This window comes from Protopterus annectens, chromosome 3.part1, assembly GCF_019279795.1.
Source record: "Protopterus annectens isolate FY-2018-M chromosome 3.part1, PAN1.0, whole genome shotgun sequence".
Taxonomy (NCBI): Eukaryota; Metazoa; Chordata; order Ceratodontiformes; family Protopteridae; genus Protopterus; species Protopterus annectens.
In genome coordinates this window covers 1,446,556,546-1,446,569,973 of record NC_056732.1, presented here as the reverse complement: position 1 = coordinate 1,446,569,973, position 13,428 = coordinate 1,446,556,546, and the positions used below count along the sequence as shown (strand labels likewise).

The 13,428-nt window shown below is 37.2% G+C and overlaps 1 protein-coding gene across 1 annotated transcript in view; it reads left to right on the top strand.

Annotated features, from left to right (window-relative positions):
* Positions 1-13,428, top strand: part of ABCB1 (ATP binding cassette subfamily B member 1) — a 1,009,232-nt gene that overhangs the window by 588,929 nt on the left and 406,875 nt on the right. Inside the window, exon 18 of the mRNA XM_044067521.1 lies at positions 358-522. Within this exon, the coding sequence (XP_043923456.1) occupies positions 358-522 (165 nt within the window). The remainder of the gene's footprint in view (positions 1-357; positions 523-13,428) is intronic.

The window sequence follows — 13,428 nt, the reverse complement described above, 5'->3', positions numbered from 1 at the left end:
GAAACTTAACACTGTTAACACCCACCCTGAAGGACATTATTGCTTGTACAACTGTCACTGGGAAGAGCTTCTAGCAATCCTTCCCCTTCTCTGCTCTTTTTGGAAATAAGCCTTACAAATTCTCATTGTTATAAATCTTACTGATTGCTACTCTTGAATAACTTCACCTTTGTGTTTTCCATTAAATTCTCTTTCACAGTGCACTGTTGTATCATTTTTGTTTGTGTAGGTGAAATATCATGACTCTGACCAGTTGCAGTCCAAATTATATGAATAAAACACATTTTTGTGACTCAGAATGCCTACACATAAAAGCATTCAGCTCTTTTTGTGTAACATACTGATTTATTGTTTCAGACTTTCAAAGAAGAAGACAAAGAAGATGAGACTGAACTTTATGAAACAATTCCTGAAATGTCATCTCCAGACTTAAGTGACTATAGATCATTAATTAGAAGACATTCTTCTCGGGCAGCTTCCAAGAAGTCACCAGCTGTCACTGAAGAAGTCAAAGTTCAACCAGTAAGTATCCTTAAATATTGTTATAATGTTGTATTGTCCTGCAGAAATTCCCTTTTCCTGATCTGTTTTTAATGGAGTAATCTGTAACTGACAAAAATTAAGCATCCCTCTCTTTTTAAGTATAACTGGACATTGTGCCCTGAAGATATCAGGGTATGCAGTTTGCAAGCAATTTTCACATTATCTTTGTGCATGCACTGATAATGTTTTGAAAACTGTGTTCTATGGTAAGTGTGCCATTTACAAGGTCTCATAGGTTAGAGCAGCACGAGGTAGGAGCACACCGCAATAAATTGTTGCCTGACACAGTACCGTCTGCTGATGCTGCCAATTACACCATCAATCAGAAGGAGATGTAGTTGGCCTGGTATAGCCTCTGTTCTGTCCTGCTGATGACTGAAGTCCTTAGATGTCTATTGTTAGTTCAGTAAAATGTAATATCAGTTTATTTTTTTATTTGTATTTATTTTTGAGCCACCTGTCATACCGTCTCGGTTCTGCTGGTGTAGGCCGGCTGTCTGTATCCAAAAGTTTTATTCACGTTTAATCTCACATAGTGTAGCAAACACCAGCCTTTAAAAATGCCAGCTGTGCTGCACCATATCTGTTAAGGGCATGTATAAACTATCTTGAATGTTTGCCCAGAATGATTGGAACAAGGAATACTCATCCTAACACATATTCTCTCTTCTTTCTAGTTGTCCTAAATAAAAAAAATGTAGAATCACTTACCGATGCCTCTCATCCTAAGAGATGTGTTAAGGAGCAAATTACCAAAAGGTAGCCAGGAAATATTTAACACTAACAACACTGCCTTCACTGTACCCTGAGTGGTTATGTATTCCGTTTATTTATTTATAATTTATGCATTTATTATTTGTTCGCCAGATAAGATTCTTTCATGTTCTCATTTCAGCCATGATTCAGTCCAGAAGGACCAGAGCACATACATACATTTTGATATTTTAGAGTAAACAGTTAGCCACAGTCTTTTGGAGAGGTGGGAAGGAGTTGGGCCACCCAGAAAAAACCCATAAGATTGGTCCTCTTATCCTGTAGCTGTAAAGTACTGATGCTACTGGTCAGCCTCCATCCTGACTAGTCAGTGGGCATAGCTTATACTCCTTCATAAGTATCTTAAAGAGAAGCCACGTTCCTCACCTTAGATCTTTCACCATCTATGATAGCACCTTCAGGATTACTAGTTGTAACACACAGCTTCTTACCTCACCTGTCTCTGTCTTTTTCTATCAATAATGTTTCTACCCCAAACAATACCTCATCTGCCATTAACCATACTATTAATATTTGTCTGCATCTTTCTCACTCTGGAGCTCTATTATGTCTTCGTCACTTCCCGTAGTTCATCATACATATTCCTTTTGCGAAGTGAGTATTCCCTTGAGATGGAGCAAGAGTTTAGCTACCACTTCTCCAAGATCTTCCTTATCCAGCTTTGTAACCTGAACAATATTCCCAAACACTTTTGTTCATATTGATTTAATGTTTGACAACTGAGTGATTGGCCTGATTTCTAACATGACTTTGGCCAAAGACAAAACAGTTTTTTTTTTAGAATGTGAATTCTAGTAAAGATGTCTCAAATTTATGGTTCTCTTCACCATGACCTTCCTGATGCTCTGTGTTGGCTTAATTAGAGGGCAGGACCTACCCCTAATCTCTGAATTTTTGAATTTCTATTTTAAAAAGTTTACACATGTTGAAAATAGTGCAAGCAATGTGAGTGTCAAGCATCTTTTGAAAACTCCAAATTCTTCTCTACTGTTTGCTATAGAACTCCTCTGTGCAATACAGAATATTTATTTTTATTTTATTTTTACATTTATTAACTGGGTAATTGCACTGATCTTGAGATTCTTTTCAGGCATGACCCAGACAAATTGGCAAAAGAAGGACAGCACTAGATTCATAGGTAGTTATTTAGGCATGCAATCCAAGACACCTTATGGAGCCTAGCACAAATTCTCAATTTCCTCAAAGCACTGATGCATAAGTGATTTGCTCCAGGTCAGACAGCAGGAGAGATTCAAACCCTGTACCCATGGCAGAATAAGCAGCTCATTAATAAGTCAGAGCTTTCATCTTCTGCTTTAACTGCCAGACATCAACTGCTGCTCTGATTTTTTAGGCAACCATGGTAGGACTTGAAACCCAAAAGAAACAATCAACTCACTGCCTGTATGCATGACTTTAATAAAGGAAATAAAATACATAAAAATCCAAGTCGATTAATTGCTTCCGTCCCCCTGGCAAAGGGGGCTAGTTACAAGCCAGTGCTTTAGGGTTTCTTGATTAACATCAAATCAAAAGCAGTGTTTAGTTGAGTAAGGCATTCTTAAGGATATATTCAGAGAAAGGGGGCTACCAAGAAAACCTCTTAAAATTAAACATTAAAAAGTGCTTGATTTGAGGAACCCATCATTCAGGTGGGTATGCAGCACATTACAAAGTCTCAGAATAATGTCGGCTCAGATATACCTCACTTAGCAAATAGATTTTCTAGCCACCTGGTTTGTATTATTTTATAGACTCCGAAAGTATTAAAAAGACTGTATGGAGAAATTGAAACATTCTAAAAGGAGTCGAATATTCCATGGCGTTTTTCCCTGATTTGCCCAATTTCATCTACAAGGACAGGAAAAGTATTAAAAATATTTTTGAAAAACCCACCACACTTAGCTTATACCCCCTATGTAACTCATCTAGATGCAGCAGTTATAAACAGTGTCCATTTATTGACACTGAGCTAAATGGGGGATTTTAGACATCATTAATAAATGGAAAAAGCCTTGCCGATAGAACTGTAGGTCTAAGAAGATTGTATACCATGCCAGATGGTGTTTTTGCCCTTCTTTTTATATAGGAAAAATGGATGAACATTAAATAAAAGACTCTATCAATATAATTATAGCATGAGTAAGAAAGATGATAAAAGTACACTGGCTAGGCACTCTTTAGTATGTAACAATTTTTTAAAATTCACGTTTTCTGTATTGGAAAAAATCAACTATACTGTGTTTGGTGGTGACTGGAGAAATAAGTTGCTTTATAAGGAGATGATCTAGCAGTTATGAATGGATTGAACAGCACAACTTAATGACTTTATTTCAGTTTTCAGTAAATTAAAGAGACATGCCATGATTATTTAAGAATCCAAGCAGTAAATGTTTTTAATAGTGTTTTTTATAATCCTTTTAGACTAGCATTTTCTATACACAATGATTTTCTATCATAGTTATTTTTACAAGTGATCTATTATTCTGTGTCCTTAAATTTTTGACAGGACTTTGATTGAAGGGAAGGGTATTTAGTTTTTAAACCACATGAACGTTATTCAAAAGTACGATTCTGATGAAGGTCTGTGCGCGAGGGGGACAAAAGCGCTTAAGTGGCTTTGATCTTTATGTATTTTATTTACTTTATTAAAATCCTACATACTTCAGCGAACTGTGAGTTGGTGATTTCTTTTGGGGTTATTGGTGTTTTGTGACCATCTAGATGAGCTTGGTGTTACAGGTGCCTGGTGATTTGGATGGTAGGACATGAACCTATATAAGTCTGATCTATGATGTCACACACCTTATACATTAGGCCACATGGCCAACTCTTTATTGTACAGTAAAGTTAAAAAGCAGGTAATAAAAATAACAATAGATGTACACCTCAAATCGGTAATAACAAATTTCACTGGTATAACTCAGAATATATATTAGTAATAGTAATAAACATATGAAGTAAAATGTTGGTCCTAGAGAGATGTTGCAATTTTGCAAAGGTAGCCTGTTAGGTAAGGTAAACAGATTAGGTTGTTTAAGTCTGAATGTGTAAGGTATAGTATATTAGATTCAGAGGTACGTAGGTAAGAGATAAGGTCAAGGCAAGAATGGGAGAGAAAATGCAGGGTGGATTGGGAACAATGGGGTAACTGAAGAGAAGAAGAAGGGGGAGATTAAGGTAAAAGCAGAGTAATATGAATGAAGGAAATAAGACACAGAAGTGGAAATGAGGGTATTTGGAACTCTAACACAAAACTAGATGCAATTTCAACAGTTCAGTAAAGTTAGTAAAATACTTTGTGCTTCCCAGCTAGCTTTTTCTTTTAACTTGCAGCTAGATTGCTTCATTTTGTACCAATGCAGCTATGATAGTCTTGTGATGTGTCTTACACGAGCTATGCTGTACTACAAAATGACTCCAGATGGATAGACATTTGGTCCATAATAATACTTATTCCTTTGAGATTAATAATTGTAAATTATATAACTTATATGAGAAAGTAACAGAGTTTCATCTGAACAGCCTGTTATTTCCTAACTGGAACTTAGTGCAAAAGATTGAAGCTATGAGATATTAACAAGGTTCTTCCTGTGGTCCAGTATTTGATTTCACCTGTCCCCATTTGCCCTGTATGTGTGACTGTGAACAAGTCACTTAAACAGACAGTACTCTGGGGCAATTGGGAAATTGAGTTTGGATCCTCAGTGATCACCTGGTCCACATGCCTAAAAACTACCTTTTAGTAATATGGCAGAAAGCTAGAGTAAATATTAGATAACATATGTAGATCAGAGTGCAAGTGATGTGCACTGTATCTTTAAGAAGCATGTCAAGGCTTTATGTGCACATATATAATCTCTAACACGTGCACTCCAAAGGGACATTTTTTAAGAGCAGTTACAGTGATAACATGTATGAATACAGTTGCTAGTTGTATATAAGTTAAAGCCAGTAATCTTAAATAATAATGTGTCTCTATATAATAAAGCTGCTTGTACAGAACCCATGAAGACTATTCTATTGTTTCCAGAATGAGAGAGCGACATGGTGTCAGAACCGGGATGAAAAATAATAAAATCCAGAGCCATGAGGTCTAGAGATGACAGTGAAAGTAAAACTAAGAGAAACGAGCACAAAAAGAGCCAGAAAAGAATCAAAGGTAATGACAAGCAACACGAACTGTTTACTTGAAGACAAAAGGGGCATTACAAGGGCACAAACTGCACTATTAAGCAAGCGGAAGGCACAAAAAGTTTAACTAAAAGGAATTGTTTAAAACAAATGTAATGATGAAATGATTAACTTTAAAGCTAAACCAGCATGTTTGAAGATAGAATGAGCATGTATAAAGCAAAATGAGTGTGTTTCAGGCAAAACTGAGCATGTTTAGAGGCTTGCTTCCCTTTCTATATAATACTGCTCTCAGTATATTAGTAACAGGGGTGGGGGTATTATAGGTTCATAGGTTCATAGGTTCATACTAGGCTATCTTTTAGTATGGGGAGCTATACCCATTATTTTGCTGTGCCTCTGTCGAGCAGTGACACTGAGGTAATCCCTGGGGTATATCTGCGATCTCCCATAGGAGGTCATGTCTTACATATTAAATGGGTGGCACAGTGGCACAGCAGATAGTGTTGTCAATTCACAACAAGAGTTTCCCCGGTTCGATTCTTGCCTGGGGTGCCTTCTTTGCAGAGTCTGCATGTCCTCCCTGTGTTCACATGGTTTCCTCCCATGTTCCAAAGACATGTAATAGATGGGTTGGACACTCTAAATTGGCCATAGGTGTGAGTGTGCATGCAAGTGTATCGATGTTTATTGGAGTTCATCTTAATATACAACAACATATGCTTAAAATGTAATTTTCTAAAACTTATTAATCCTTTATACAGAGTAAAAGGACATCATAATTGCTCATGCAGTTAGTTCTTACTGTTGGCTAAATCTTCTTGTAAAGATGTTAATACCTTTAGCCAGAAGTTAGGTACCTGCATCTGGGTCTGGGTTTTTTCAATCAGGAACTTTTCTTAACTTTCTTTCAATCTCTCTGGCTGTTACTTCATCCGATTTCATATCCTGTACATTTGAACTTATTCTTTCTTTTACTTCTTCTAGCCATTTAGCATCTTTGTTATGTTCCACAGGATCTTCATATATATTGTTCCAAAATGTATCTGTTTCTTCTATTTTTGGTGGTCTTTCAGTTTCTTTTACCTTGTTTCCCACTTCTCTATAAAACGTTTTTGGGTCATCAATAAATTGCTTATTTTGTATTTTTCCTCTATATTTATCTGCATAGCTTCTAGGTTTTTTGCCTGTGCTGAGATTTTTAGTTTATTATTTGTGATAGTGCATGATGGGTCCTGATCTGTTCTGATATTGCAGATTGCTTTTATCACATCTATCTTTCCGAGTATTTTTGTTGATCTGTTCCCTCTTCTATACTCTTCTAACAGTGACACTTCTTGTCGTAATTGCTTTATAGTTGTGCATATTCGATACTTCCATGATGGCATTCGATTGCTCCCCTTCCTTTCCCTTGCTACCCTGTATTTTTGTGTTAAGACTTTATCAGTTATTAATGTAGTTGCACAGTAATATATCCTATTTGCTTCGGTTATATCGCATGAATCTCTATAGACAGTCCTAATTACCGTGCTCATTTATTTTATCAGACTCTAACTTTTGGGGTTTTATTGACTTTCTGTAGTCTATTTCTTTCATTGATCTTAATATGTCTCTCCATCTCTATTAAATCAAGCAACTCTTCTCTTAATTTTCTTCTAAACTGAGTGCACACTCTTTGTTTTCCATTTCCTGCGGGCATGCTGTAGAAAGTTCCAGAGCATCTTCTTGTGCCACATACTCTACAGTTTCATCCCATGTCGTCTGTTGTTCTTTCATTTGGGAACTTACTGGCCTATCACTCCACAGCATTGACTGTGTCAGAGTTGCCACAGTTTCCTGTACCTTCCTTTACTATAATGCTCCAACTGAATGTTTGTACTGGTTTCATATGGAAGGCTCCAAAGTATCTTCATCTGTCAAATGATCAGATGTTTCCCGCTCCACTGGTTTCTCCTTAATTTAGGGATCCTTTGCTCTAGCCTGCTGTGATGTTATCAGAGTTAGATTTTCTACACTAAATCTTTCACTTCACAGGTAATCAATAACATCAGTTTCTATTTCTTTAACTTCTCCATTACTAATCCTCTTTTTTACTTTTCCTCTTTGTTTTCTTATTTTTTATATTGTTAAATTTTGCATGTCTCGATGCCTTTGCATGGATTTCTCCTCAAATATCTTTAGTGTTGCTGTTTTTGCATTGATTAGTTTTGCTTTCTGCTTTGCATAAATATTGCATCATCATCATACCTGTCAGCCTAGAAACATCAAAAATCAGAACAAAGGCCCATGAAAAATAGGTACAGCTGGGCAAAAATCTGGATGCTAATTAACATAAAATTTGTATGCATAATCGTGTACACCACCCACCCCAATGGAATTGTGGGATACCATGAACATGTTCTGGGCTGGTAACAGGTGGTATGGCCTGCCTCATAATAAGGGCAGTTGATTGCATTTTAAGCAACACCTGCTTTTAGCAATAATAATATAAATAATTAAATAAGCAAACAGAAGCCTGTTGCTTACAGGATAGGAACAGGCTGATTCTAATCCCCTAAGCCTAAACCTTTCAGGTTGCCTAGCTAACTATAAAATATTGTTGTGGATGCATTAGGTTAGAAATTCAAAGTAATGTCTCCTACTGAGACTGACTACATAAAAGATGCTAAGCAATATTTTCTTCTGTGTAGAGTCTACATGTCCTCCGTGTGTTTGCATGAGTTTCCTCTGGGTGCTCCAGTTTCCATCCACATTCCAAAGGCATGCAGTAGGTGGATTGGGCACACTAAATTGGATATAGGTATGAGTGTGATGTGAAAGTACTACTGCAGCAGTGATGGCAGTGTAAACCTTGGCTCTAGATGATTATCACTGTTGAAGCGACACCCAAGCCCATATACAAAAATGGGAAAAAGGGGTTGTGGATGGATGGATGGATGGATGGATGGATGGATGGATGGATGGATGGATGGATGGATGATTGGGGTGATGCTTTAATACATTTCCACTGTCAGAGCTCCTGCCAGACTCAAGTTATTTAACAACATAGCATCATACATCTCAGCTGTCCAGATTTTCGCGAAATGTCCAGATTTTTTGCCTCATATTTTTGCTCTGTTCCTGCTTCCTGGCAAATCATTAAGGATTAAAGTAACTAAATAATACTAAATAATGACAAGCACTTGAGTTCCAGACTTCATATCACACGTTCATAGGCGTTTACTAGGCTAATGACCACAAGGCCCTTTTTAAGGCTAGCCATGCATCCTAAATCTCTGACAAGTTCTGGCACCCTTGATAAGTGTAAGCAGAGGGTTGGGAGATGAAACATTTACAAGCAGGGTCCTGGGAGATGAACCATTTACAGGTTGCCTGTGTCCATTAGAAACATAGGTGCCAAACCAGTGATATCCTTCAGAAAATGTATTTATTTTTATTTTTCTATTTGATATTTGTTTACTGGGAAGGTCCAACTGGGTAAGAAACCCATTTTCAGCAGAAGTTGGGGGAGACAAGCTCCAATACAAAGAAGAAATAAAATACAACAAGGTTTTACAAAAATTGACAAACAAAAGCAAAAGCTAAAAAGCAGATTAAATAAATTCCAACAGAGTCCTGTATATACATTTTTACATGTAGTGGAAAAGCAAAAGCAGAAAAGCAGATTAACAAAGTGTTGCCAAAAGAGTATTACACACACATTTTAATATATATTGGAAAACAGTCATTTTCTATGAATGAAAAAATATGTAAATATACAGTTATTTGGTAGAAGTGGTAGGAATGTAGATGGAACTTAAGGTAGGGATGTAGAAGAAGATGAGGAATGTAGGGAGAAAAGGAAAGGGGTGTATAAGAATGGACATGAAGATGGAAATAAAAAATAAGATAGAAATTCACTAAGGGCAATAGAGGCTTCGGCACAGGGAGTTGTTGGTTAGGCAGGGTAGAGTACAGTAAGAGGATTAGAACCAGGAGAGGGATGGAGAAATTAGTCATAATGAGTGCTGCAGTAGAGGTAAGGGTGGAAGGTTGGAAGTAGGATGGGGAAGGAGTATAGTAGTTAATTAAGAGTAAATTAAAGGTGGTGGAAGTCATCCTGGATTGATACAAGGACAAGTATGTGACCTGAGTAATAATAATGGAAAACTTGCTATTCTAACAACTTCCTAAGTTATAGGAGCAACATTTAAAATCTGTCCCTATTTTTGAGGCTTTGTCCCCCCATCATTGCTGGCTTTGTCCAGATTTCTTGCACTGAGAGGTATGAATAGTATATGTGTATATGCACGTATCGCTATTTGATGACCTGGTTTAGTGGGCTGGTTTGTTTTCAGCCAAAACTTGAGCTCTTATTCTGAAATACACTGTGATCTCACAACTGGCCTCCTAACTGTGAAGTTTCATCTGCCCTTTCTGAAATGTCTAATCTTTAAATTTACTAAGGTGGCTATTTGACAATGCCAGTCATTTAGGTTACACAATCATTTGAAAATACACAGCTGTTCAATCCATGTTCTTAAATCAGTTTCCTAACCAAATAGTACCAACTTGCATGGTTTGGGTCTCATCTGATATTGTTTCATCACAGTCCTGAATACTAAGAGGTGTAGTGGAAAGAATGAGTGAATGAACAAACACGTGCATGCACGCACGCATTCACGCACATACACACCTGTTTAGCAAAAAGCAAATCGCTGTTCATTTGACTAGCAGCTGGTGTCTAAACAAGTGGTAACAAAGAGGTACAGGAAGTCTGACAATGGCAAATTCTAAAAATGCCCAAATAAAAGCCACCCGACCTTCAATGAACTCACTGCCAACCCAAGGTATGCTTACTGCTTAGGGCTACTGAAGCATTTATAAGACAACAGCAAAAATATCAGTCGCATTTTGTATTGGAAGGGTATAAATTCATGGCTGCAACATCACAGTCTGTTGTCGCTGGTTTTCCTTGGAAAACTAACTAAATAAAAATACTATGTAAATGTGTGAACTTTACTCTAGCAGTACACAAACTCATTAACTCATTTATTTTGCATTCATGTTCATATTCTGACAACAACACTTCAGGCATAGTAAACTGCTCTATTAATAAGCAACCAAAATTAAGTTTATTTGAAGAAATCAGCACTGTGTGAGCAGGCAGCAGTATACAGACAACACTAGGGGAAAATAAAAGGCTTTAGCTCTAAAAGTCTTAGTACAAAAAGCAGGGTCAAGCCCAGAAATATTCAAAGAAAGTGGCCCCAAATCCAAGAATAATTTAAAATATTAGCATCTCTGGTTAACAAAGTGGTCAGAGTAAGATCATACGAAATAGCATGCATTGTCCAAAGACAAAGAAGCCAGTAGCTGTAAAGAATGTCATTATTTGTTGATCACAATCCAGCTCTTTTTTTTTTAGTCCCAGTCTAACTGATTTTGGGAGGGAAAGTTATGAGTCACAAAAACAGGGATAGTTGACCACCCCCAGCATCCCAACTGTGTTGCTTTATTGACCAGATGTGAAGAGAGAAAACATCTGTTAACTTACTGCTGCTCTTCAGTGCTGGGTTCCGCAGTTCCTATGGTAATGCCACTGCTGTCCACTTCAAAGCTCTCCCTCTGCCTGTAATCCATCGCCTTCTGTCGGACGATGCAGGGAGTAGAACGGTGTCCCATCATCTCTGACTCCATTCTGGCTGCTTCCTTGCCATTGCAGCAGGTTGCTGCTTCTTTTGTAGCTGGCTTCTGAGTAGTTCTGCTACATCCCAAGACACCATTTTTGTAAACTTGAAGGAGGAAACAGGTTTCAAAATTAGTTGACATGCTCATATAGGTGATGAGAGCTTCTGCAGTACCACAAGTCATGGACGGGCCGCAGCTGTAAACAACTGAAGTTTTTTTTTTTTTTTAATCTCCTGGGTTTCTGACAGGCAGTCAGACACTGCCTCTCAAAGCTGATGTCATCACACACATTTCTGCACATTAATGACATTGTGGGATACACTGGTGATGACATGATGATGTCAGCCATTCTTTAAAATTGTACTTAAAATAAAAAAGAAATTGGGAATTGAAGAGGCCACTCAGAAATTTGTGACACCCCATTATTTTGCCTTCAAAACTGGTAAATTCCAAGGAATTCAGTATGGTTGAGAGGTATGTACACCATATCAAATCTCTCTTTCTTTCCCATGTCCATATATCTTTTTTATACCTTTCAAAAGTCTCTAGATTTTGTTCTTTATATTTCCGCAATTCTTCAGTCGATTCTTTTTCCAAATTGATCAAGGTTTCTTGGTCTATATAATGTTTTTCATAAATCTATTGTATTTATGAACACAACTTTTATTTGAAGCTTCTGGCACTTCTCATCCTGTAATATGGATATGGTCATGTCCCAGAAATTAAAAGGTGCATATTTAGTATTCTTTGTGACTCTTAGTACTGTGATGGACCTGCAGGCAATCTGGAGCTTCAGAAGTCCCATTGTCATTAAAGCGTCTTTATTGTCCCAGTGCAGAATACTGACCATATTGAAATATAGGGACTGGCCATGTTCCATATATATGCAGGAGGTCTAACTACATATCCACATCCATGTGTTTCACCATGCTCCCTGTAAATTCAATGTCTGATGCACAGTGTCTTTTTTAAATGTTGCCGTTCATACTGTCATATGTTCTGCATGTCTGTACTGACTGGCATTAAGTAGTAGCAACATCTATGAAGGGAAAAAGGGTATGTGTTTTTCTATGCTTTAATAATTTGAAAATAAAAAACAAAGTCAAAGACCCACCCCATCTGAAGGTGAAAGACTTTATTGTGTCTCTGTACAGAAATTTAGATGTAACACTGAACCACAAACATAAGGATAAAAGTGCTTCGGGGAGCTAAACTCCAACCACCAAAACTGTAAGAAGCACAAGCAGTCGATAACGAGAGACACCACGATATACACATGATGTAACACTGAGCTTGGGCAAGTGTTTCTTTCTACAGTGTGAAAAGATTACCAGCTTCAAGACACTGCATGGGACTCTATCAAAAAGAGTGCATTTACTCAGAGCTCCAGGTACTAAGCTTAAGATACTGAAACTCCGTGTTCTGCATGTTTTAAAGAATTATCTACTTTTAGATTTTCTTATTTATGTATTTATTTTTTTTATTGGTGACCCATATTCTTACAGATCCTTTAGGCTGCCTAATGAAATGCTGAGGCAAAAACACTGGAAAAGTCAAGACCAAAAACAGGCGGAGTGAATATGAAACATCTCTCTAATACTTTAAACTTGTTTTCCTGTAGTTTTGCAGGGAGGCAAGATACCATAGTCCACCTGAATGCATATATACCAATTCTGAGATTGTCGTACCTCATATAAAAAGGGAATGTTCTAAGAAATGGCAAACTCAAACTTAATAAGGGTTGGAGGTTGGCCTAATAGTTAAGGTGTTTGCCTTACAAGCACAAGGTTCAGGGTTTGAGACTCACAAGGGATAATTGGCTAGGCTTAAAATGGCTCTCAAGGGCAGTTAGCTTAGTACTAACATATGAGCCTATAATATACATAATGTTGGAAATTTGGTCATTCAGTGCCCACATTCTGGGACTCGGCATTAAGGATTGCAAGTCTCAGCATTTAAAAAGGTTGACATTCCCTTAGTTTGTTCCAAAAGTGTATTATTTTATGAACTATCAAGAACTTACTGAACCATTGATAACACTGTACACAAAACAATCCTTGTATTAGTCCACTATAATTATTTATTATTTATTTATTTATTTATTTGACATTTGTTGACTGGGTTAGTCCAACTGGGACAGAGCCCTTTTTCAGTGGAGACCCAGGGACAAAAGGTCCACGGAAAATACATAAAAAAGTAAGTTGACTTATAATAATATAAAAATATATCAATCACATAGACATAAAGAATAACAAGTTAAGATGGATGGCAAACAGAATCAACATTTCAGCAAGAGGAAGTAAAGAG